Raw genomic sequence first — 20,944 nt, 5'->3', positions numbered from 1 at the left:
AACACCAGCCCCCGTGGGACCACCTCCCCCCTCCCCCCCTCACGGGGCTCCGCTCTCGTTGCAGATCGAGACTCATAAGCTGACTTTCCGTGAGAACGCCAAAGCCAAGACCGACCACGGCGCCGAAATCGTCTACAAATCCCCCACCATCTCCGGAGACGCCTCTCCGCGCCGCCTTAGCAACGTCTCCTCCACTGGCAGCATCAACATGGTGGACTCCCCCCAGCTCGCCACGTTAGCCGACGAAGTGTCCGCCTCGCTGGCCAAGCAGGGCTTGTGATGGGGCACAGCATCACCACGGGAGAGAGAGAGAGAGAAGATGAGGGGGGAAAAAACAAACAAACAAACAAAGGAAAAAAAAAAGAAACACGAATAATAATAATCTGGCCTTCTTCCTCTGTTCCTTTTACAGCTGCTTCCCCATCCCCTACTCGGTTAATGATTTAACCTGCTTTTACTGTTCATTCAGCTCTAGCTCCAGGACTTCAAAATCAGTGACACTTCGAGGTACAGAACCTCCTCTCCCCCCGTCCCACCCCCCGTCCCTGCAGGGCAGCGGGCAGAGCAGACCCCCACTCTGCAGGGCCGCACTGCTCTGCCTGGGACCCCCACCCTCCCCCCCACACCTCCCATTTGCCTGCTGATTCAGAAGAAACCTTTTGTTTTCACCTCTGAGAGCCGAGATGTGTACGAAGCAAACTAAGAACCACCCGGCATCCCGGCAGGGCAGCAGGGGTTCCCCCTCCGCGGCTGTGCCGAGCGGGTGATCAATTAGAGGCTTTTCCCCCTTTCCCTCGGCAGCCCCTCGTGTCGTAGAGTAGATTTGTCTGTATATGCTTGGACCGTGCCAGGGTGGTTGTTTTCATAAACGAGCATGTGTTTAATGATGCTGTCAGTGAGTGGTTGGCGCTGCACCGCATGTCGGGGACGGCGCCCGGAGGTGGGCGCAGCGGTAACACCTGGGGGTTGTGATGGCTTTTTTTGTTTTTGTTTTTGTTTTGTTTTCTTTTTCCTTCCTTGCAAGGTCAGCTCAGAGCTCACAGAAGTGGCAGCTCCATGGCTCTGCTGCGCTCGTGTGGTGGCAGCAGGAGGAGGAGGAGGAGGAGGAGGAGGAGGAGGAGAGGAAGGTGCAATGGCGGTGGTGGTGGTGGCCATCCCGGCGCTGAGCGCGGTGCCCTCCTGGGCTGCAGCACCCCATGGCACCCCATAGTACCCCATGGCACCCCGTGGCACCCTATGGCACCCCGTAGTACCCCATGGCACCCTATGGCACCCTATGGCACCCCATAATACCCCATGGCACCCTATGGCACCCCATAGTACCCCATGGCACCCTATGGTATCCCAAAGTATCCCATGGCACCCCATGGCACCCCATGGTAACCATGGCACCCCAAGGCACCCCATGGCACCCCATGGTAACCATGGCACCCCATGGCACCCCTTGGTACCCCATAGCACCCCATGGCACCCCATGGCACCCTTTGGTACCCCATAGTACCCCATGGCACCCTGGGCACCCCATGGCACTGTATGCCTCCCCCGCCCCCAGCACCACGCAGACCCCCTTTGTTCCTTCACTGCTGTTGTTCCCATGCCAACGGGGGTTTGGGGCTTTGGGGCAGTGCTGCACCATGCCCTCCATCCCCCCCTCTGTGCCCATCTTTCACCAACCAAAGAGGCCGAGGTGCTGCTGGAGCAGCTCCGCACCACCCTTCCCACCTTTCACCCCCATGAACTGCTGCTGGGGGGGCGGGGGGGGGGGGACATCCATAGGGCTGCACTGAGGGCTGTGAGCTCCCAGGTGGGGCACTGGGGTGCTGGGGATGCTCGGGCCGAGCAGGTGGCGGATGGAGCCCTCGCCCCCCTTCCATGGGTGCTGCTGGGGCCACATTGAGGCCTGGGGTGGGACGGGGGGGGGCCCCCATTTGTGGGGCGCAGCACAGAGGGGTCGCAGCGGTGCCGGAAGACGAGCAGGCAGAGCCCCCACAGCCCCCACCGCCCTCAGCTGGGGGGGTTCTGCAGCCCCCCGCCTTCCCCCCTTTCCCTCCCCGCACATCTCGGGCTGATGAGGGTCCAAACCCACACCGGGACCCTCGGGGTGGGGAGGGGGGGGGCTGGGGGGGGTCGGAGGTCTGATCTCGGTGTACCATTTAGCTTAGCTGCCTGTCTGTGCGTGTCCATGGTGTTCTCGTGTTTAACAACTGGTTTACACTGTTGCCGTAAAAGTGAATTTGGAAATAAAAAACAAAACCCCATGACTGAGAAAAGCCGCCTCTGCTGCCCTCTGCGTCACACAACCCCCCCCGACCCCCCCCCCCCCCCAACACAGACGCTCTCTTTGCGGAGGATATTTCTGTTTTAATTGATTTTTTTTTTTCCGATTTTTTTTTTAATTTTTTTTTAATTTTTTTTTTTTTTTTATAAGCACATCTCTGTGCTTCGCCAACAGAATCGAGACATTAACAAAGATCAGCTTCTCGGAAAGAAAAGCATTTTTTTTTTTCTATAGAACAAGGACATGACAACAGCTCAAAGCAGGAAAAGAAAATATTTACAAAATACGACGTTTGGGGTTGTTTTTTTTTTTTTTCTTTTTTTTTTTTTTTTTCCTTTTTCCTGTGGTTTTTATAACGCTAAAAGGGGTCATTCGGAATTTTCAACCTCATAAATAGAAAAGCATTTAAAGGGGGGGGGGGGGGAAACGGAGCGCTGTTTTGTTGCTGATTTTGTGTGTTTTTTCCTTAAAGAAACGCTGACAAATCCTTCAGAACAGAACCCAAAGCATTCGGGGACGCTGAGCATCAGAACCCCCCCCTCCCCCCCGTGAAGCAGCAGAGCTACAATTCAGTTCTTTACGATTACAAAAAAAAAAACAAAAAAAAAAAAAAAAAAAAAAAAAGGGAAGAAAAAAAAAAGTCATCTGTAATTTTTTTTTTTTCCTTTTTTGGGGGATTTTTTTTTTCCTTTTTTTTTTTTTTTTTTTTTTTTTGGTGCTGTGATTCTACAGAAGGAGACGGGCACGGCGTCAGCGACACGATGGGCACAGAGAAGCGTTACGGGGGGGGGGGGGGGCGGGAGGGGCATCGGAGGAACCACGGCAACGATGGGATCCCAAACCCCGCGCCCGGAGGAGGGCTCAGCGCTGCACAATGCTCTCCCAGCCCCGTCCCTCCCAGCGTGGGCTGCTCTCCTTTTTCCCCTTTCCTACGACCAAGGAACCGCTGCAGTCCTGAGCCCCCCCAGCCCCACCGCTGCCCCACCTGGATGCCACAGCCCTGCGGGGCCGTGCAGCCCACGAGCCGCCCCCAACCCCAAGCCCCGCTCCAGCCCCACAGCCAGCCCCACAGCCAGCCCCACAGCCAGCCCCTTCCTTTTCCCCCACCCAGGGCTGCTCTACTGCCCCCAAGAAGGAAGGAGGGGGGGCTGAGGGGGGGCCACAGCCCCACATCTGAGGACAGGGAGCTGCTGAATCACTTCTCACCCCTAACTTCACTACAGCAGGTTAAGGGGAAGAGACCCTTCTGCTTCAGAAACACCATCCCCAACGTCAGCTGCAGCCTGCGCTCTATGCTTATACACCTACGGGGGGGGGGGGAGGGGGACGGAGGGGCTGCTCCCCTCCCCAGGCTTCGCTCCGCTGGGAGGAACGCGGCGGGGCTCCTTTGTGTGACAAGGAAACATGGAAAAAAAACAAAACCAAACCAAACAAACAAACAAACGGAAAAAAAAAAAAAACAACGAAAAAAAAAACAAAACAACAACAGAAAAAAAAAAACAGTTTCTAAACTCCTTAAATTCACTAAAAACTGTGAAAATTCCCGGCAGGATGTTTGAATATCAAACGCAGATTTTGGAAGCTTTAATGCCAAGAGTTAGTTCTGTGTGTTGGTTTTGCTCGTGTCTCCCCGTACGTCTCTATCTGTGCGCCGGCCGCTGAACCGCTGCTGCTGCAGAGGAGGAGGAGGAGGAGGAGGAGGAAGGAGGGGGGGTTGCCGGGGGGGGGCGGCTCTTGATGCCCGTCAGGGTGGGCGAAGCAGAAGTGCCATCGGCGTCCCGGGAGGATTTGCTGCCCGACGTGCGCCGGGTGCAGCGTGACGACCGGTCCTGGGGGTCGCATTGGTCCTCACACTCCGTCCTGGGGTCGTACGACAGGGGGAAGCAGCGCCGCTCCCAGGGCAGCACGGCCTGCAGGGAAAAGACAGCGGGGCTGCGGGGGATCCTCGGGGCGGCTGCTCGGCTCGGGGGGCTCCTCGTGCACGGCTGGGTTTGGCTGCCGGCCGGCGTCACCCGCAGCCGCCGCGAGCGCCCCGGGGCGGCCCCGCCCTGCCCGCACCCACCTGCTCGTCCAGAGCCTCGGGAGTGGAGCAGCGCGTGTCCTCGCTGGGCAGCAGCCGCAGGGAATCGCGGGACAGGGGGGTGAGGGGAGCCGAGAGCAGTTCGGGGCTGATGGGGCTGCGCGGGGAGTGGGTGTGGGACGGCTCCGAGTGGGAATGGAAGCTGCCCACGTCTGGGGATGCCGGCTGGGGGGTGGAGGGGGTCCCCAGCTGAGGGGTTGTCCGTCCGTCCGTCGATCTGTAGGACCTGGGGGGGAAACGGGTGCAAGGTTTGGCTCAGCTCCACTACCCAGATCGCTCTGTGTCCCCCCCATCGCCCCCATCACCCAGGTGTGCCTGCAGGGCTGGCACAGAGCGGGGGCTGGAGCACAGCTCACACCGAGCCTGCAGGCATCCTGCAGCTCCCCAGAGGAAACACGTCCCATGCATCCACACCATCAGTGTGACATCACAGCCCCTCCGTGCGACACTGAGAGCCAACGGAGGGAATCGGTGACACAGAAGCACCAGCAGCCGTGGGGGGAGGAGCGCTGCAAAGCACCAGGCTTCAGATGCGAGCCATGAAGAAGCGCTGAAGTCACACCCATGCCTGCATGCATCTTTTCAAGGCGAATTCCAGCTGCAAAGCAGCAATCCAGGACTGCTAAGGATTGCATTCCAAAATCTACCTGGGCTAAAATGTTCATTGGAACACAGGATCTGGGCTGAGCCGTGCTAAGCAAAGAGCTGCAGTGCTGCGGGCGACGTGGAAGCAGTGCCAAGGTGCAGTTAGAAGCTGCTACAGGGATAAAACAAATCTGTCTGGTCCGTAGGGCAAAAGACCACGAGATGCTCAGATCTGCTACAGCACCGCAGAGCAGAACTAAGGAAGCTGAGCTCAGCAGCACTGCCCAGCCCAGGCAGGGCTGAGAAGCAGCAGCAACAGCTCCACCCCTGCTGGGGACCCAGACTGGGAACGTGCTGGTGGCCCAGGAGGGGTCACTGGGAGCTACTGGGATGGATGGGGGAAGCAGGAGGAGCTCCTTCTGCCTGAGCTGAAGGTGGGACCACACTGCTGCGTGGAAAGGAGACGGCAGGGCCTCTTCCCAGGGCTCTGCACAGCCACCACAGGGCAGGGAGCCTCCAGCCCTGGAAGCACTCACAGCCAGAGCCAACGCGAACTTCAGCCCTGCTTGCACTGCAGCACGACCACACAGAGCCACGGCTGCAGTGAGGAGATCGCTGCGGGGCTGCACGCAGCTGCGATCCTTCAGCAAGAGCACAGCAGATCAAACCAAAGCATCAGAAACCAAACAGAAAAGAGTGAATCTCATCACACAGCTCTGTCAGATGAGGACGGCTGAAACGCACGCTGCTTTAGACACCCACTCGTGAGAAGACACCGCAGCGGAACGAAGTGCTGAGTGATGGCAGGAAAGGAAGGACACGTGTGTAAGGGATGAGAAGCAGAGCTGTGCTGCTGTACCTGCTGCCCCGCCGCTGGGGGGGCACACTCGTGCTCCAAAGCCACCGGGCTCGCTCCATCTCTTCACACTTGCTGTGCCGAGCAGCAAAGGCTGAATCAGACAAGTCCTCGATCTGTGGGAGGAACGGCACAGGGCTCAGGCAGGGGCTTTTCATGTCGAATGCACACCTGCGTGCAGTTTTTCCAGTAAAGTAAATTGGTGATGTCCAGAGGGTGCCTCCCCCACTGCCACCAAACCCAGTGGGAAATGGGGCAGCTCTCACCTCCTCGTTGTCTTCATCAGGGCTGGCTTTCAGGGCGCCGATGTCCACCTCACGCCAGCTGCAAACACAACATCAGAGTGCAGTCAGTCACGGCGCAGCCCCACCGCTGGAGGAAATCACACCAAGCAACACACACGCAGGCTGGGCGTTAAGCCACACAGCCACATCTGTCCCCCAAACCCCCACGCTGCCATCAGAGCACCGTTTCTCACCCCCCTGGCAGCCAGCCCCACGTGGAGCAGCTGCTTTCAGGCACCAAGACAACACGTTCCCTAAGTCAGCTTCAGTGTGAGGGTCGGGAGGCTCCCAAAGCCCCATTCCTCCCCAGCAGCTGCAGCCCCTGGAGCAGAGCCCTGAGCCAAAGCTGAGCTCGTGGGCACAGACCTGGGCGTCAGGATCTCCTTGTACTGCAGCTTTTCCACGCGAGTTGTGGCGGCGACAGACATCGGGATGACAATGTTGTTAATATCAAATGAACTTTCCCCTCTCCTCCTCCTCGGCTGCTGCAACGGGAAGACAAGAACAACATGAGAAAGGGCCGGAGGCTTTGCTATGGCGAGCCACTGACAAAGGAACAACAGAGATCTGGGCTGGAAATGAGTTCACTACTGCCTGCTGGAAGGCCTCCCCCATGGAAACAGCTCTGAAAGGGGAGAGAAGAGCCCCACAGAGCTCAGTTCCCCAATGTGAAGTGGGAGTGGGACCCTCAGCACAGCTCTGATTGGGTCAGCACAGGGCTGGGACCAGCAGCTCATCCTGGCTTGTGACAGCTGCTCTAGAACAGCTTCCATCTGCAGCCTGCTTTTAACCAGGACAGGTTTTCCAAGCCAGAAATAAGCTGCACACTTAGCTTATCCAGCTGGGTTGAACGCTGGGTGCTCTCCTGCCTGTCTGTCCCCAAACCTCCACTGAGCCACGAGAGCAGCACTGGGGCACAGACATGGGATGCTCCAGGCTCTGAGCCCAGCACTGCTGTCCCCACGGGTGAAGCTGACAGCAGGAAGCTCCTGCAGAGCCTCTCCCCTTCTGAAACCTTAACTGATGCTTTTACGTCCCAGAGCAGCCGTGTTCCTGCATTAAACCCTGAGCTCAACCTGCACTAAGTGCTGGTATTGGCTTTGGTAGGACTGGCAGCACGCAATAGGGACCATCGTTTCTGAAGCAAAACCTGCTGGGCAGCCACAGGCAAAACTGCAAAAGCACAGCAAGTCACAGTGCAGGAAGCTGCAGCTCCTGTCATGCACGCACCTCTCAGCTCAAAGCAGCTCCCTCCACCTCCCCAAAGGAATCCCAAAAGTTGCAGCAAAGCTGTGCACGTTGGGAGGTACAGCAAAACCACCAAAGCCAGACCCAAACCTCGCCCTGCCTTACAGCAGCCTATGCAGAACGCCCACACCTCAGGGCTGCTGGGGCAGCACAGCTGGCTTCTGGGGCTGGAAGAAGCCAGGTGCTAAAGATCAGCATCCAGGAAGGAGCTGCCAGCATCGCTGCCCAGCACCATGCTGTAACCCTGCTATTCTGAATGGGCTCAGGGAAGAGTGGCAAAAGGAGCAGAAAGGAAGATCAAGTGCAGGAAGCACGAACAGATTTCATCTTGACATGCTATGGCTGCTGAGGAGGAGCGTCCTTGTCTCCAGAACACCTGGCTCATTCCAGGGATGCTGCTGCTGCTGGTTGGAGTCTCAGCCCCCCTGAGCATTACAACCCACCTCACTGACAACACAGCTGATGATGCAACAGCAAACTGTTCTGGGAAAGAACCCAGCTGGAGGTGGCAGCCCCAGAGCTCAGAGCAAGGACCGAGGCACACGCTGGGCTCTGAGCCCCCAGACCCTGTATTCCCAGCACAGGCTGTGCCACACAGAGGCCAGGAACTTTCCTGGGGCACACACTTCAGAGCTGAACAGAGCAGGAGGGAGCTGGGTCCTGCTTGCTGATGGCTTCCAGACACAGCTCCACAAAGGTTCCAAATGCTGTCATCCTTTCTGGGAGGCTGAGGCTGTCTCAGCACACAGTATGAGCCCAGCAACGGCTGAACTCCAGGTATAATGGCAGCTGAGTCCCATCCCCAGCCCAATTTACAGCCCAGCACATGGAGAAAAGGCCAGGAAGGGGAAGAGTCCCAGTGCAGGAGCTGTTGTTGTGTCAGCAGCTCTACGTTGCTGGTGCTCAGCTCTTCTTCTCTGTTTCCTGGCATCCCCTGACAACTTCAGTAACCAAAATCCGGACGTGGAGCACAGCCAGCGGACTACTGGGAACAGGAACATTTACCAGCACTTACTGAACTGACAGTGAACCTGTCGCTGCAGCTGGCTCTGTGCACAGCCAGGAGCACAGCAGACCCAAAGCCAGAGCAGGAGGAGAGCCAACAATTCCACTACCAGCAAGGCAACACCGAGCCCTGAGCTCCAGATGCTGGGGAGCACAGAGCCAAGCTCAGCAGCTCTCCAGACAGACCCCAATACTTACAGCCGTGCCGGAGGTGCCCTGGGAGCTCGTGCTGGTGGGAGCAGAGCCCTCCGAGGAGGCGGACAGCTGCCGTGCTATGGGGCTGTGAGGTGCATGGGTCGCAGCTGCTGCCAGGTAACTCGGGCCACCGACGTCTGCATGATGCTTCAGCACTGTGTGGGAAGGGAGAAAAAAAACAAAGAGCCGCGTTAGCACGAAAAAAAAAGGTGGGGGGCAGGAAGGAGGGGAGAAAAGGACCGTCTCTGCCAGAAATGGCCAATGCTGGGGTGCACCCTGCAGGAAAGAGAAGCGTTTTCTGACTGCAGACAGCTGGTCAGGGCCCGCAGGGAGCAGCAGCCGGAGCACAAGGGCGGTGAGGAGGCCCAGAAGCAGTGCGTTCCCTCTCCTCCGAGGGGGAGAGAGGCTGATGAGCAGCAAAGCCCAAGCTCCCCCCGAGAGCCCTGGCCGTGGGAGCCTACCTTCACTCCTCTCAGATGAGCAGTCGCGCAATCGCTTTTTGTCATGGGCGGGAGGCTGGACAAGCGAGCGCTCAGGCGCTCTCTCGGCCTTGGGCACGGCCATAAAATCGTCTAAAGGCAGCCTGTGTGCCTTGTCTGCCTGGGTTTTGTGCTGTGAGCGCTCTGAGGAGGGGAACAGAGAAAGAGCCATGAAACGCCTGTTTTCACCTCTCTTTCTGCGGGCACGGAACGCAGCGGCGCAGCGATGCTGCGGCACCGACGGGCAGAGCTCTGCATGGGCACGGCTGGCACTGGGCAAGGAGGGATCCTACAGCCGGGACCAGCTGCACACAAACCCCTTCGGCCCCAAAGGCTCCACTTGAAGGCTATCCATCCTCCTCTCTCCTCCTGGATCGCACTGCTTTGGGGTTACCGACAGCAGGGGAGCAATTCTGCACACAGCAGGGCTGGGGGAACTTACTGGCTGCGGTGAAGAAGGAGTTCACCAGCTTGTGGCGGTCCTTGCGAGCTGGGTCGGTCAGGCTGCTGGTGGGCATGGGGGCTCTGTGCTTCAGCGAGAGCTTTTTGGGAGCTTTCATCTTCTCGTAGGGTTTGTTCTGCCACTGGGATTTCAACATGCTCTGGAAGTGCAGGCTGGTCGGCACGTCTGCGGAGGGAAAGCAAATGCAGTTCACAGTAATGGTGCACCAGGAAGCTGCGGTTCCATCATCACCTCCCAACCCCCAGCAACAACTGCCCCAATAAACAGAGGGCTGTCGTTGTGCAGCCAGGTTTGCCTATGTGTTCAGGATGGGAGCCTACAAACAGGAGGGGAGTCAACTCTATGAAAGGGGAGATAACTGCAGGACAAGGGGAAATGGTCTGAAGTTGAGGGAGGGGAGATTGAGGTTGGATGTCAGGGGGAAGTTGTTTGCTGTGAGAGTGGTGAGGTGCTGGAACAGCTGCCCAGAGAGGCTGTGGATGCCCTGTCCATCCCTGGAGGTGTTCAAGGCCAGGTTGGATGGGGCCCTGGGCAGCCTGGGCTGCTATGAAATGTGGAGGTTGGTGGCCCTGCCTGTGGCAGAGAGGTTGGAGCTTCGTGATCCTTGAGCTCCCTTCCAACCCTGGCCATTCTGTGATGCTGTGAAGGAGCTGCTGTGTGAGGATCCAGCATTTCCAACCTGAAGCTCTTTGAGAGAAGCACAGTAACACACAGTTCACACCCAGGAATATCCTGGCAGGAGAATAAAAAGCACGTGACTCCATTCTGCTATCTGTGACCTGACTTCCAAGGCTCTGGGATATCTCAGCTCATCACAGCTACAGGAGTACAGACTGGAACAGAGACATTCAGCTTAACTCCTCCATTTTGGGTCAGGCCAGAAGCCAGGTAGGTACGGTGTGAAGCTCATCTGCCTGGCAGGGCATCTGCCATGGAACCAAGGCTGCTCCAAACAAGCACACTTCAGGGCCCATGGAAGCACTGTGCTCCCAGCTGCACCCAGAGCACTCAGCCCTGCCCATGCTGCCTTTTCAGACCATGCTGCACACTGCAGAGGGGCACACACTCCTTTGGCCCACATTCCTGAAGCTTCCTTCCACCCCAATACCACCCAAATGTGCTCTCCTGACCTCAGCTGAAGGGTGGAACACTAATGGGGTTATTTGATGCTTTTCTTGTCAGCTCTGAAAACCATCAGCTGGACCAGCAAACTCCCCCAGCAGCACTGTCCCTCCCCCAGATCTCACACAATGTTTTTGCAGGGACTCTGAAGCGACCCTGAGCAGAGAGGAACCTTCCCAGAGCCCACACAAGGAGCTGAGCTGCCTGCCAGCCCTGCAGAGGGGCCAGCACCGCAATTCGGAGCTGCTGTGGCATTTGGGAACTGCAGACTTGTCTGAGGACTTGTCTGACCTCAGAGGGCAGCATGAAGGGATGGGAGCCCTGCTGGCAGTCTCAGCAGCTGAGACGGGAATCCTTTCCCACCCATTCCAGAGGCTGGAAAGCCCCAGGACAGGCAAACAGGGCTGCAGTCACTGACAGGGGAACCTGATGCTCAGCAAAAAGCCAGGGCAGCAGTGTTTAGAAGACTCTGGTGTTAAAGCTCTCACTGAGCCCCAACCATTTGGGCAGCAAAGCGTGAGAGCAGTTCTTCAACCACTGATAGTCTGCAGAGACAGATCCCAGTGGGGAGGGAGGGCTCAGAGCAGTCCCTGAGGATGCCACCAAGGACAACACAGCCTCTTTGCTCATCTCCTGCCTTTTCCTGGAAATTCATTCCACCCCCAGCACCTGACACATCTTTGGAAGGATGCGTCAGGCTGAAAGGAGCTGAAAACACGAAGACAAAAGGCAAACAAACTGTGCTGCCCTTGCCATGGTCACAGCCACGGTGCAGAGCTTCCAAGGGCCGGCAGATGGCAACAGCACCGAGCCCAGCACAGCTCACATCCTTCCACCAAGGTTATTACATCATCCCCAAACTCCCAGCTAGAGATCACACCAAGCAGAAAAAGGAGAAGAGAGAGGGGACAGAGAGCTTTGGAAGAGGGTGAAAGCCTGCTCCCAGCCACGCCGTGCGCTCCACGCTGCTGCACAAAGTCTGCGCAGAGCTGGATTTCTCCATCTGTGCACATGAGCCCAAGGCTTTAACCCAACCCAAGCACAAACAGCAGAACTCCACCCCTCCCGGCAGCCATCCCCTTCCCCAGGGAAACCTCTGCCCTGGCCTACTGACATCCCAGCTCTCCTGCAAGAGTGCCCACTCCTATCATCTGCACTCCTGCTTGCTGTGGTCGGAGGAAAATGATGATGGGTGGACAGCAGATGATGCAGCCAATAGGTTTCGGTCAGAGCAGCAGCCTAATGGGAACATCCCTTCCTCCTGTACCCTCTGACCCACCCAAGATCATGGACAACTCCATACAAGGTCAAAGAAACGTCCTGCAGCTTCCACCAACCCACAAGTGGTTTTACACAGATAAAAAAGCTCTGCTGAGGTCTGTGACCACCAATCACCACGGTCTGATGTTTGGATGGTGATGGAGTTGGACGCAAGGATCCTTACGGCCCCATCCAGCTCAGGTTATTCTGTGGTTCTACGACACTGACACGGACTCTCAGGCCCCACCAATGCTCTGCCTTCTGCTGCAGTAAATGCTCTGCTCCTAAAACCAGGTGCAGACGAAGAGCTTGGTCTCAATCGCATCCAGCACACCCTCACCTCCTCGGGATGAAGGCTGCACAGCTCCTCGAGCCCCGCACACCCCTGGTGTCCCACGTCAGCACCCAGCGTGACCCCCCATCCCTCCCCACAGCCATGCTTCGCTGCGCTCACCATCAGGGAAGGACAGAACGGGGTGGATGCAGGAGTCCAGCTGGGACAGGCGCTCCAGCAGCGGCGCGTCGTACTGCATGTCCAGCGGCGCGGAGCTGCGGGCACCACACAGAGCACACGAGGGGCTCACGTCACAGCTGCACCGAGCCAGGCTGTTCCGATGGACCTGGGCAAGGGGACACACAGCTTCAGCATCTCACGGGGCTCTCCTTGCGTGCTGCCCCATCAAATAAGTCCCGATTCTTTGCAACACCTTGCAGCAAACCTGTTGATTCAGTCTGGAGCTCGCATACACACAGCTGAGAACGACTTGCCCGCACACAACATCTCCGAAATTTGATTAAAAGTGTTTATCTAGGCTGAAAACCTCATTTATAAAACCATGAGACGGCACAATTCTGTTGTCAGAGAGGAAAAACACCCTCTTCTAGTTCAGACAAGCCAGGGAACCAGCACTGTGCCAAGAGCTGACTCCTACAGGGATGTCTTCATGGAGCGAGGAGGAGAGGTTTTCAGTCTTGGCCCCTAAACCAGGAGGGACCTTCAGTTCACAGAGCTGCAGACTTTATATAAACCTCCTCTATATGAAGCCACGGTGGTGCAGATGCACAACTGGATGTGAAACAGAGTCAGTAACCAACGAACCCCCACTGAAATGAAAGGATCAGTCAAATCAGATCCTGTGAAGTCTGTTGAGTCTGGTATTATTCAGATAATTTCCACTAATGACTTGAATGATGGAAGAGATAATATCCAAAAGCCTTAGCAAATAACAGTACAACTGGGAAGGGCTGCAAGCAGCTTGGAGGAGGGAGCTGGAATGAGAGAAGTGATGGAAAATGAACCAAACCCTCCTCAATGAGGGTAAAAGCACAGAAATACCCCCAGTGAACTGATTATTCCTACTTTTAAGCCAACTCAGCTGGCCAAGAATCTGTTTTGCTCAGCAGAATGCTTCCTTCTGAGCTTCTTTAAACCCTATCCCCCACAGAGCGAGAAACCCTGAAACTTCGTGGTAATTAAGTTTGACTTGAAACACTTCTGACTCAAATACAAGTAAGTGGATTTGTGCCATCCTTCGTTCTGCAATCCTAAGAGCTGCACGCACAAAAAAACCCGTCCTTATTCCCTCAATTTCGAAGCATCTATTCTCCAACTGACAGCTTATGGCACTCCTAAAGGAAGTTAAGAAGGATGAAGCATGGTTTGTCCTCACACAGGATGCTCAGAGAATAAACTCTGTTTCTGCTGAACTGAATTCTGCATGTGGGCAAGGGAAGACGGGGAGGAGCACAAAATAACACGTTAATAATGGGCCTGTGTGAATTCCTGTTCTCAATGTTTCCTATACCTGATTTTTCACTGCTTCATTCAGCTGCTCCCATTTTACCAGGCTGAACCACCTGGCCTGGGGCTTACCTTAGGACAGGTGGATTCTGAAAACAAAACCCTGTGTCAGAATCCAGCACTGACAACAGCTAACAGAAACCTTCAGCAAATTAAGAGCTTCTTTGTTTCCCCTCTGCTTCTCCCACAGCCCCTCAAGCCTCACTGGGCTGCTCTCCCTCCCCTCTTTGTAACCACAAACACTCCCAAAGAACGGAGATCCCTTCGTGCAAAGCAGAGCGGATCAACTACCGGGTGTGGAGCTCCTTTGGTGCAGAGCTGGTGCTACACAGAGGAGCAGAGGAGAGAGAAGCAGAAGGGAGCAGCACTCACCTTTTTGGACAGGGGCATAATGCTGCTGGGTCGGACCAGCCGTCGCTTCTTGCAGCTGAGCACCGGGCGCGTGCGGGCGGCCACACACGTCCCATCTGAAGCTGAAGAGACCACATTCATTCTCTGCTTTTTATGCAAGAGCTCCTCAGCTTCCTGGCCATCTCCCTGAGCGTGTTCTGCCAGGCCAGGCTGAAGACTGAAGAGAAGAAGGAGGAGAACGTTATTGCCCAGTGCTACCAGACAGGGTCAAACCTTAAGCTGAGACGTAAACTTCTGATCAACGCTTGGGAACCAGCCCTCCAACAGCCCTCAGCAGTGACACCAAGAAGTGCAATGCCAACCTCCACCTTTCTGTTTCACACGCCAAGGAGGTTCCTGCCCACGTGCGCATCCCTGCCCTGCTGTGGCACCGATGCACGATGCCACCTTCTAAACACCAGCACAACTCCACATCCACAGAGCCTTTCCACGCCTATTTTACAACTGTTTCACATCTAAAAATGCAAAACATTCAAAGCCCCGTGGCCTGATGCCCTGAAGTTGAAAGGCTACAGGCACACAGAGGGCTGTGCCACGGCCTGCAGTGCTCCAGCTGTAGGCATGAGCAAGTCCATGGGTATTTCTGTATGTGCCCACACTGCAGCATCCTGCCCAAGGTGCACTGCACGTGTTTCTGCAGCCACTGCCAGAACCTCCAAGCACCACACGGTTCAACCCTGACATCATCCCCCAGCACAGGAGAATTGCCTTTGCTTGTTTGTATTCCTGCCCTTTGAGACTTTCTTAGCAAAAGCAACCTGGAGAAACGACGCAGAGAACCTCATTCCCGATGGAATCGATGGGATTTGGGGTCCTCTGTACCTCCACAAAAGCAGGCCAATGGTTTGCAGATCTTTCTGCAGAATAACTGCAAGCAGGCCTCTAATCTCTGGATCACACCATTTGCAAATGTATTAAAAATACTCATAAAGAAACAGTTTTGAACATGCTCACTGCCTGCAGGGCCTGTCCATGTAAACACAGCTCTGTTTAATTCCATTTTCAGGAAAACAATGCTGCATAAAACCTCAAGCAAGAGATCTCCTCCAACACTGCTTCCAAGCACGATTCACTACTGAATTATTATTTTATTTCCAAAAAAGAAACCATTCATACCATCACCCACCCAGTTACTAACAGCACATTACAGGCTGGGTTGCAATCCTAAAAATGGAGCTCTATCTGCACTGGGGAAGCAGCTTACGTGTTGATAACTCCATTGACAGGTCTTGGTGCTCCACAGGGCTTGGTGGGATGGGACTCAGGAGTACTTGCAGCAGAAAGACCCGAGCTGTCCAAGGGCTGGGATCCAGAAACACTCTAGGGAAGGAGGAGAGAGATGATACATTCATTTGTGGAAATCCGTAACAGCCACAGTTTTCTTATTCCAGTTTCCAGCTGCGGATTCTGCACTGTAGCTCAGGCTTCCTTGCAGAACTCTGAGACAAGGCTCCAGAAGACGGTGTGCAACAAGAGACACAGAGGTAAGGACTTGGGAGGGAGCAGCTCCAGCAGGAGGATGGGTGCATGACAGCACTCCCAACGTGAGAAACAACTCCCCTTGGGCAACCAGTGCAGAGCAGGAAGGCTCACTGGAGGACTCCAAGGAGATTTCAGCATTTTGTCTCAACAGTGCAAAAAGAAAAGCTCCTCACCACCTGCACAGCTCATGGGCTGCTTCCCAGGGCTGGAACTGTGCTGCAACCCCAGGCTGCAAGCTCTGCCTCAGTCGGTGCTGCAGGAAAGGTGGGGGGCGAGGGGAACAGCCTGCAGAACTGAGTCTGTGCTTTAACCGAATACCTGTGCCAACACAGTCCGAGCAGCACTTCTCAAGACCTTCCCAATTAGAATGCACACAAGGCTGTGGTTTTAGGGCCTGAAGAGGCCAACTCCATAAAACCAGAACTGTCAGATGCACACAGTGCTGGAAACACCTTTTTGTCTGAAGAAAGCAAGTAGGAACAAAGTGCAAGACACGCACCTCTCCTTCTGCCTGGGGTGTGAAAAGCAGACAAACCCTCCTCACCTCAGTGAGCAGCAGCTCCTGCACGACTGCAGCATGGAAATACTGAGCAAGGCAGAAGCCCCACTCGCTGGCAAACAGCAGCAGGGGAAGCAGAGGACTGCCACACTGCTTGCCAGCAGATGCTGGCTTTGCAGCCCTGCCTGTAGCATCGCTGCTCTCCATGGAGCTGGTGCCAGCACAGTGCAGCAAGCTGCTGCCCCAGGCACCTCCGTGCAGCTCCCTTTGCTCTCAGACTCTCCTCCCCTCCCCTCCCCCAGGGTTAAACGTCATTTCTTCTTGCAGCACTTCCTGCACTCTCTGCCAGTGTCTCTCTAGCTGGGTTTCCCCCTTTGCGCAGGCAAAGGGCGGTGGTGCATTTCAAGTGCTAATAAAAACAAGACGAAAGAAAAGGACTGACTTATCAATCCCCACGTCTGGTCAGCCCCCTGCTCACCCTGTGCTCCTTCCCAGCAGCGTCAGCCTCGCTTCTATTAACACGTCCCCTGCAATTGCTCTTCAGCTCAACGAAGGACCGGCACCGAGCTACGGCAGCGCAGGGCTGCGGCCAGCATAGCAGGGACCTGACTCAGCCAGAGAAGAGCACAAAGCAGGGAACTTCTGCCCGCTGCCTGTTTGATGAACTTTGCAGGCCTTCCTATGCTTCTAGTAATAAGAGGTTTCACCTGTCTGGATGCGAGGCTGTTGGGCTGCCCCAGGCACAACTGGGAGCCCCGTGCCTGCAGCTGCAGGCTGAGCTGTGCCCTCTGGCTGAGGGCTGCTGAGCCCCAGGCAGCACCCACAGCCTCTGCTGGAGGCACGGGGTGGGAGGGCACTGCGTGACTCATCGGCTCTTTGGAAACGTGGTGTTTATTCTCTCCTCCAGGAAAGGTCTTAAAGGAGGAACTTCTCATCCAGAGCGATCTCTGGGTTGGTTTGTTTTTTTTTTTCTTTTTTTTTTTTGAGATAGGAACACGCAGCAGAGGAGCTGGAAAGCATCGATCCGTTTATCAGCACCATCCCAGGCTGCTCCTATCGCAGCACGTCGGGGTGTACCTGAATGGGGGGCTCCCATGGAGCAGGGTGACTCCGAGAGCTGAGCTCTGCAGCTCACAGGGGCAGAGCTCCAACCACCGCGGTGCTCCAGTCTGAGCTCCTCTGCTTCCGAGCCTGGAGGCCACCAAAGCCTTCAGGACACCTGGGGCTCGTGGGAGAGTCATGGGCTCAGCTTTACGTGCTTCTGGTTGCATTGGAGCCCAGGAGCACAGAGCACCCCTCAGCAGTACTCCTCCAGGTGGGCTGTTGCGACTCCATCCCAGCAACGTCCCCCACGTGCCCAAAAAAACCCAGGTTCAGATCTTCACCTATTGCAGACACAAACCCTTGGAGCATGGCAACATCCTACCAAGACACTCCATCAACATCTCTTACCTGTCACTAAAAATTTCTGGTGCTTTTCCCCACTAGCAAGAGCAGCAATGAACAGATAATAAGAACTGCTTCATGTCGTTTCCATCTTCAGGCAAAAATATTATTCACCTCCCAAATCTCCCGAAGCAGAGAGCAGACATCTCCTGACACGCTCTGCAAAGCCTTGCCCCTCACTGCCAGCAGCATTAATTCCTCCCAGGACCCTCAGCCACATCCCACACACCAACCAGAGCCCCAGCACACACAGCCCAGGTTCCCATTGGCCAAAGGAGCTTTTCAGGAGAGGATGAGACCCAAAAGTGAAGGGCTGGGATCGGGACAGGAGGCACTGCCTCCCCTTATTCTGCACTGCAGACCTCTCCCACCTTAAAAACAACAGAAGAATCTAATTCTAAGCAGCGGGAAGAGTTCCAAAATGATAAGCAGCTTTCCAGCCTAAGAGATAGCCTAATGCAACAGGAATGGTCTCTGGGCTGTGAGCAGATCGAGGCTGTGACTCAACACTCCACCCCTATGAGCAAGACTGACCAGGCACAGCCCCCCAGGGATGGGTGCCGCAGGGCAGCTGTTCTGCTCACACCTCCAGCCTCCATGCAGAGCAGGCAGCCACGTGCACAGCAAGGAGAAGTGGAGATTTGCTTCAGCAGGAGACGTACAGCAAGGCAGAAGCAGCTCAAAGAAGGTGCCAAGCACCAGCTACTTCTACCTACTTGACAGTAACTATGCTGGCTCTGCACACATGTTGCTCCTTACTGCTCAGTAGCTATTTATTAAGAGTTGGACTCCGTGATCCTTATGGGTCCCTTCCAATGTGGGGTGTTCTGTGATTTCCTACTTGGCAGGGCTTGGAACCACACCATCTTTAAGGTCCCTTCCAACCCAGCCATTCTAAGACTCTATTTTGTGCTGCTGTTACTCCCATGACCTGCAAGAGATGGGATCTGTGCAGCACTAGGGCTGTAGTAATAAAAATCTGTCTGAAGAGCTTCTGTCCCAGTGAAAGGGATGAGAAAAAGGAGCGAGCAGGAAATGAGTAACAGCAGCGAGATGGCTGTGAGCAGCAAAACCAGACAGCAGTGGCCAAGCAAGCCTGTTCTTTCCTATGCACCAAATCCGTAGACATTTTCTGTCCTATACATACAGAGATGATGCCCGAGTGTATGGCAAGTGTCCAGAATGTGTAGGGACAAAGCCAGAAGGGACACAGCTCTTCCATCTGCACATTTCCAGGTTGAAAACAGACCAGTACCATCAGATAAACATCCTGAGTTAGATAGGAACGGAAATTTTCGTCCTAACCCTGCAATTTGATTATTCATCTCCGTTATCAGCCTATTTACAGGTCAGCTCCCAGCGGCAGCCAACTCCCTGGTGCAAGCTATTCCTGCAGAGGATCGGAGCACGCTGTCCCAGCACTTGTTTATTATTCACTGAGAGCTTTTTGGGTTAAAGCACGGATGGGGGGGGGTGGGGGGGTGACAGACGGACATCTCAGCTCAAAGGCAGATGCTGCGTAATGCTGTGCCAGCCCCGTGGCTCTGCTCTGATCCCAGTCCTGCATGAAACCCTCCTGCTCTGCACCACGCCGAGAGGTTTGGGCTGAGCTAATCTGCTAATTAAAGACCTCGGCTCCAAACACGCATCTCAGAGCCACGTCAAGCGAGGAGATGTTTTATTACACCCACTTGGAATAACCCCTTGTGGTCCACTGCGAATCACAGAGCTCACAGTATTTCTATTGTCGCTCCTGACAGGCTTCTCAGGGAGAGGAGAAAACACTCCAAGTTCGATATTACGGATGTTTTCAGTTAAGCTTTTTTCTCTCTATCATCTGCACTGAATTCTGGGCACAGAATCACGGAATGATTGGGTTGGAAGGGACCTCCAAGCCCATCCAGGGCTGCAGGTTTGGGGCAGAGCGACTGGAAAGCTGCATGGAGAAAAAGGAGCTGGGGGTGTTGGCTGCACGTGAGCCAGCAGCGTGCCCAGGTGGCCCAGAAGGGCCGGCAGCATCCCGGTTTGTGCCCCCCATCCCACACCACGGCTTCAGAACCCTCTGCTATAATACGTCCGTGTGTCCCTCAGGATCAAAAGTAATCACAGCCATCCCGAACCGCCTCTGCTCCGTGCCCTACATTTCTGCATTAAATAATAAATACCTGGCGCTCAGCATCGCTTCCAGAGCATCTCACTGAAATCATTAGTTCCCTTTCTAAGGGGGAAAGCTCAGGCAGATATTAATAGTCACATCTTCAGAAGCACTTGCTAATTGTGCTGCTCTCAGTTTGAGGTGCTTTTGCTGGAGGGGAAGGATTAGTTAGGATTTTTAAGCTTCGTAAAATGCTAATGCATATTACAAAGGTACCCCAAGGAACTCTGTGCTAAAAGGTGTTTAAATCGTATCATTTATTAACCCCAAAGTAAACCGGGAGGGGAGAGCAGTGGGTTGGCATTCCCAAAGGACAAATGCCATTGGGTTGGGGGATAGGAGGGCTGTGCTCCATGCACTGCTGCACTCACCAGCCGTTCTGCGCCGGGCTCCAGCTTCACATCAGCACTAATGGGACGGGACGCATCATCCGCTGCGGGGTCAGGGGGTGATGCTTCACCGAGGACTATCAGCCCCTGAAAGAGATGGAACAGAGCGTGGATGAAACGCGGCTCCTTCGGACCCAGCAGGGCAACGGCGCATCCATCGTCCTTGGGATGAAAACAAACATGAAAACCACAGTGCAGAGAGGCTTGCATTCCCACAGCATTCTTCAGACGTGATGCCAAACCGAATCCCTGGCTGCCCGGAGTTCCCTGACACCGAAGCTGAACTCGGAGGCAGCTGAAGCCAGCTCACACATTGCAGCCCATGAGCACCCACTGCTGCCCCGGGCAGAAGGGCCAACCTGGGCAGCCACAGCATCCCACCCTTCCCTGCTCTGCGTGCTCTGCACTTGGAGCCCCAGCACGCTGCAGCCAGCAGAGCAGAAGGAATGCTTTGCTGGAGCAAAGAGAGGGAAGAGGCTGCTGGAACAGCACACGGTGCAACCTGCGGCAGCTCTGAGCAAAGGTTGAGCAGGTGCCAAAAATCACCCGGTCAGAATCGTCACTCAGGGCAGATTTTTCAAAGTCATACACACCAAATTCAGTAAGAAAGAAAATAAGTGCTGATAAACAAAGCTGTAAAGCTGGCGGGGCAAAGCCCGGTGGCAGAGCACTGATTTGTCTGGGTTGACACAGTCTGTCCTGTCTGTGCTTCACTCCAAGTGAAGCTTGGACTATTTCCTCGCTCAGCAACACAAAGAATAACAAAACCATGATAATTACTCCTCGTCTGAGCTGCACCGTAACAAGGCAGCATGCAATGTGCAGCTGGGAGAACCTGAAGGCCACAAAACCAAAGTCCTGCACGCAATGGTGTCACTGACCAAAACCATGGATGGGACCAATCCC

At 55.2% G+C, this 20,944-nt stretch overlaps 2 protein-coding genes across 24 annotated transcripts in view; one reads left to right on the top strand and one right to left on the bottom strand.

Annotated features, from left to right (window-relative positions):
- Nucleotides 1–2,270, top strand: part of MAPT (microtubule associated protein tau) — a 37,927-nt gene extending 35,657 nt beyond the window's left edge. For 15 of the 21 annotated variants that reach the window (XR_014880091.1, XR_014880083.1, XR_014880089.1 and 12 more), the window contains one exon: nt 65–202. Coding sequence is in view for 6 of the 21 variants with exons in the window: in XM_085211193.1 (XP_085067319.1) it covers nt 65–280 (216 nt within the window). In the remaining 15 variants the exon portion in view is untranslated. Of the gene's footprint in view, nt 1–64 lie in introns of all 21 variants that reach the window. The other 6 variants (XM_085211193.1, XM_085211188.1, XM_085211191.1 and 3 more) reach the window with 2 other exon arrangements.
- Nucleotides 2,271–2,340: 70 nt separating this feature from the next.
- Nucleotides 2,341–20,944, bottom strand: part of KANSL1 (KAT8 regulatory NSL complex subunit 1) — a 70,143-nt gene continuing 51,539 nt past the window's right edge. For 2 of the 3 annotated variants that reach the window (XM_085211184.1, XM_085211182.1), the window contains 12 exons: nt 20,021–20,125; nt 15,272–15,387; nt 14,029–14,224; nt 12,310–12,475; nt 9,453–9,638; nt 8,993–9,154; nt 8,535–8,686; nt 6,450–6,568; nt 6,066–6,123; nt 5,803–5,915; nt 4,341–4,584; nt 2,341–4,188 (listed from right to left, as the gene is read on the bottom strand). In XM_085211184.1, coding sequence (XP_085067310.1) covers nt 3,919–4,188; nt 4,341–4,584; nt 5,803–5,915; nt 6,066–6,123; nt 6,450–6,568; nt 8,535–8,686; nt 8,993–9,154; nt 9,453–9,638; nt 12,310–12,475; nt 14,029–14,224; nt 15,272–15,387; nt 20,021–20,125 — 1,887 coding nt within the window. In that variant the 3' untranslated portion in view covers nt 2,341–3,918. The remainder of the gene's footprint in view (nt 4,189–4,340; nt 4,585–5,802; nt 5,916–6,065; nt 6,124–6,449; nt 6,569–8,534; nt 8,687–8,992; nt 9,155–9,452; nt 9,639–12,309; nt 12,476–14,028; nt 14,225–15,271; nt 15,388–20,020; nt 20,126–20,944) is intronic. The other variant, XM_085211185.1, reaches the window with a different exon arrangement.

Source organism: Meleagris gallopavo, chromosome 29, assembly GCF_905368555.1.
Source record: "Meleagris gallopavo chromosome 29, MGAL_WU_HG_1.1, whole genome shotgun sequence".
Classification (NCBI taxonomy): Eukaryota; Metazoa; Chordata; class Aves; order Galliformes; family Phasianidae; genus Meleagris; species Meleagris gallopavo.
Note: the sequence above shows the minus strand (reverse complement) of the source record. Positions and strands in the feature narration are given on the sequence as shown.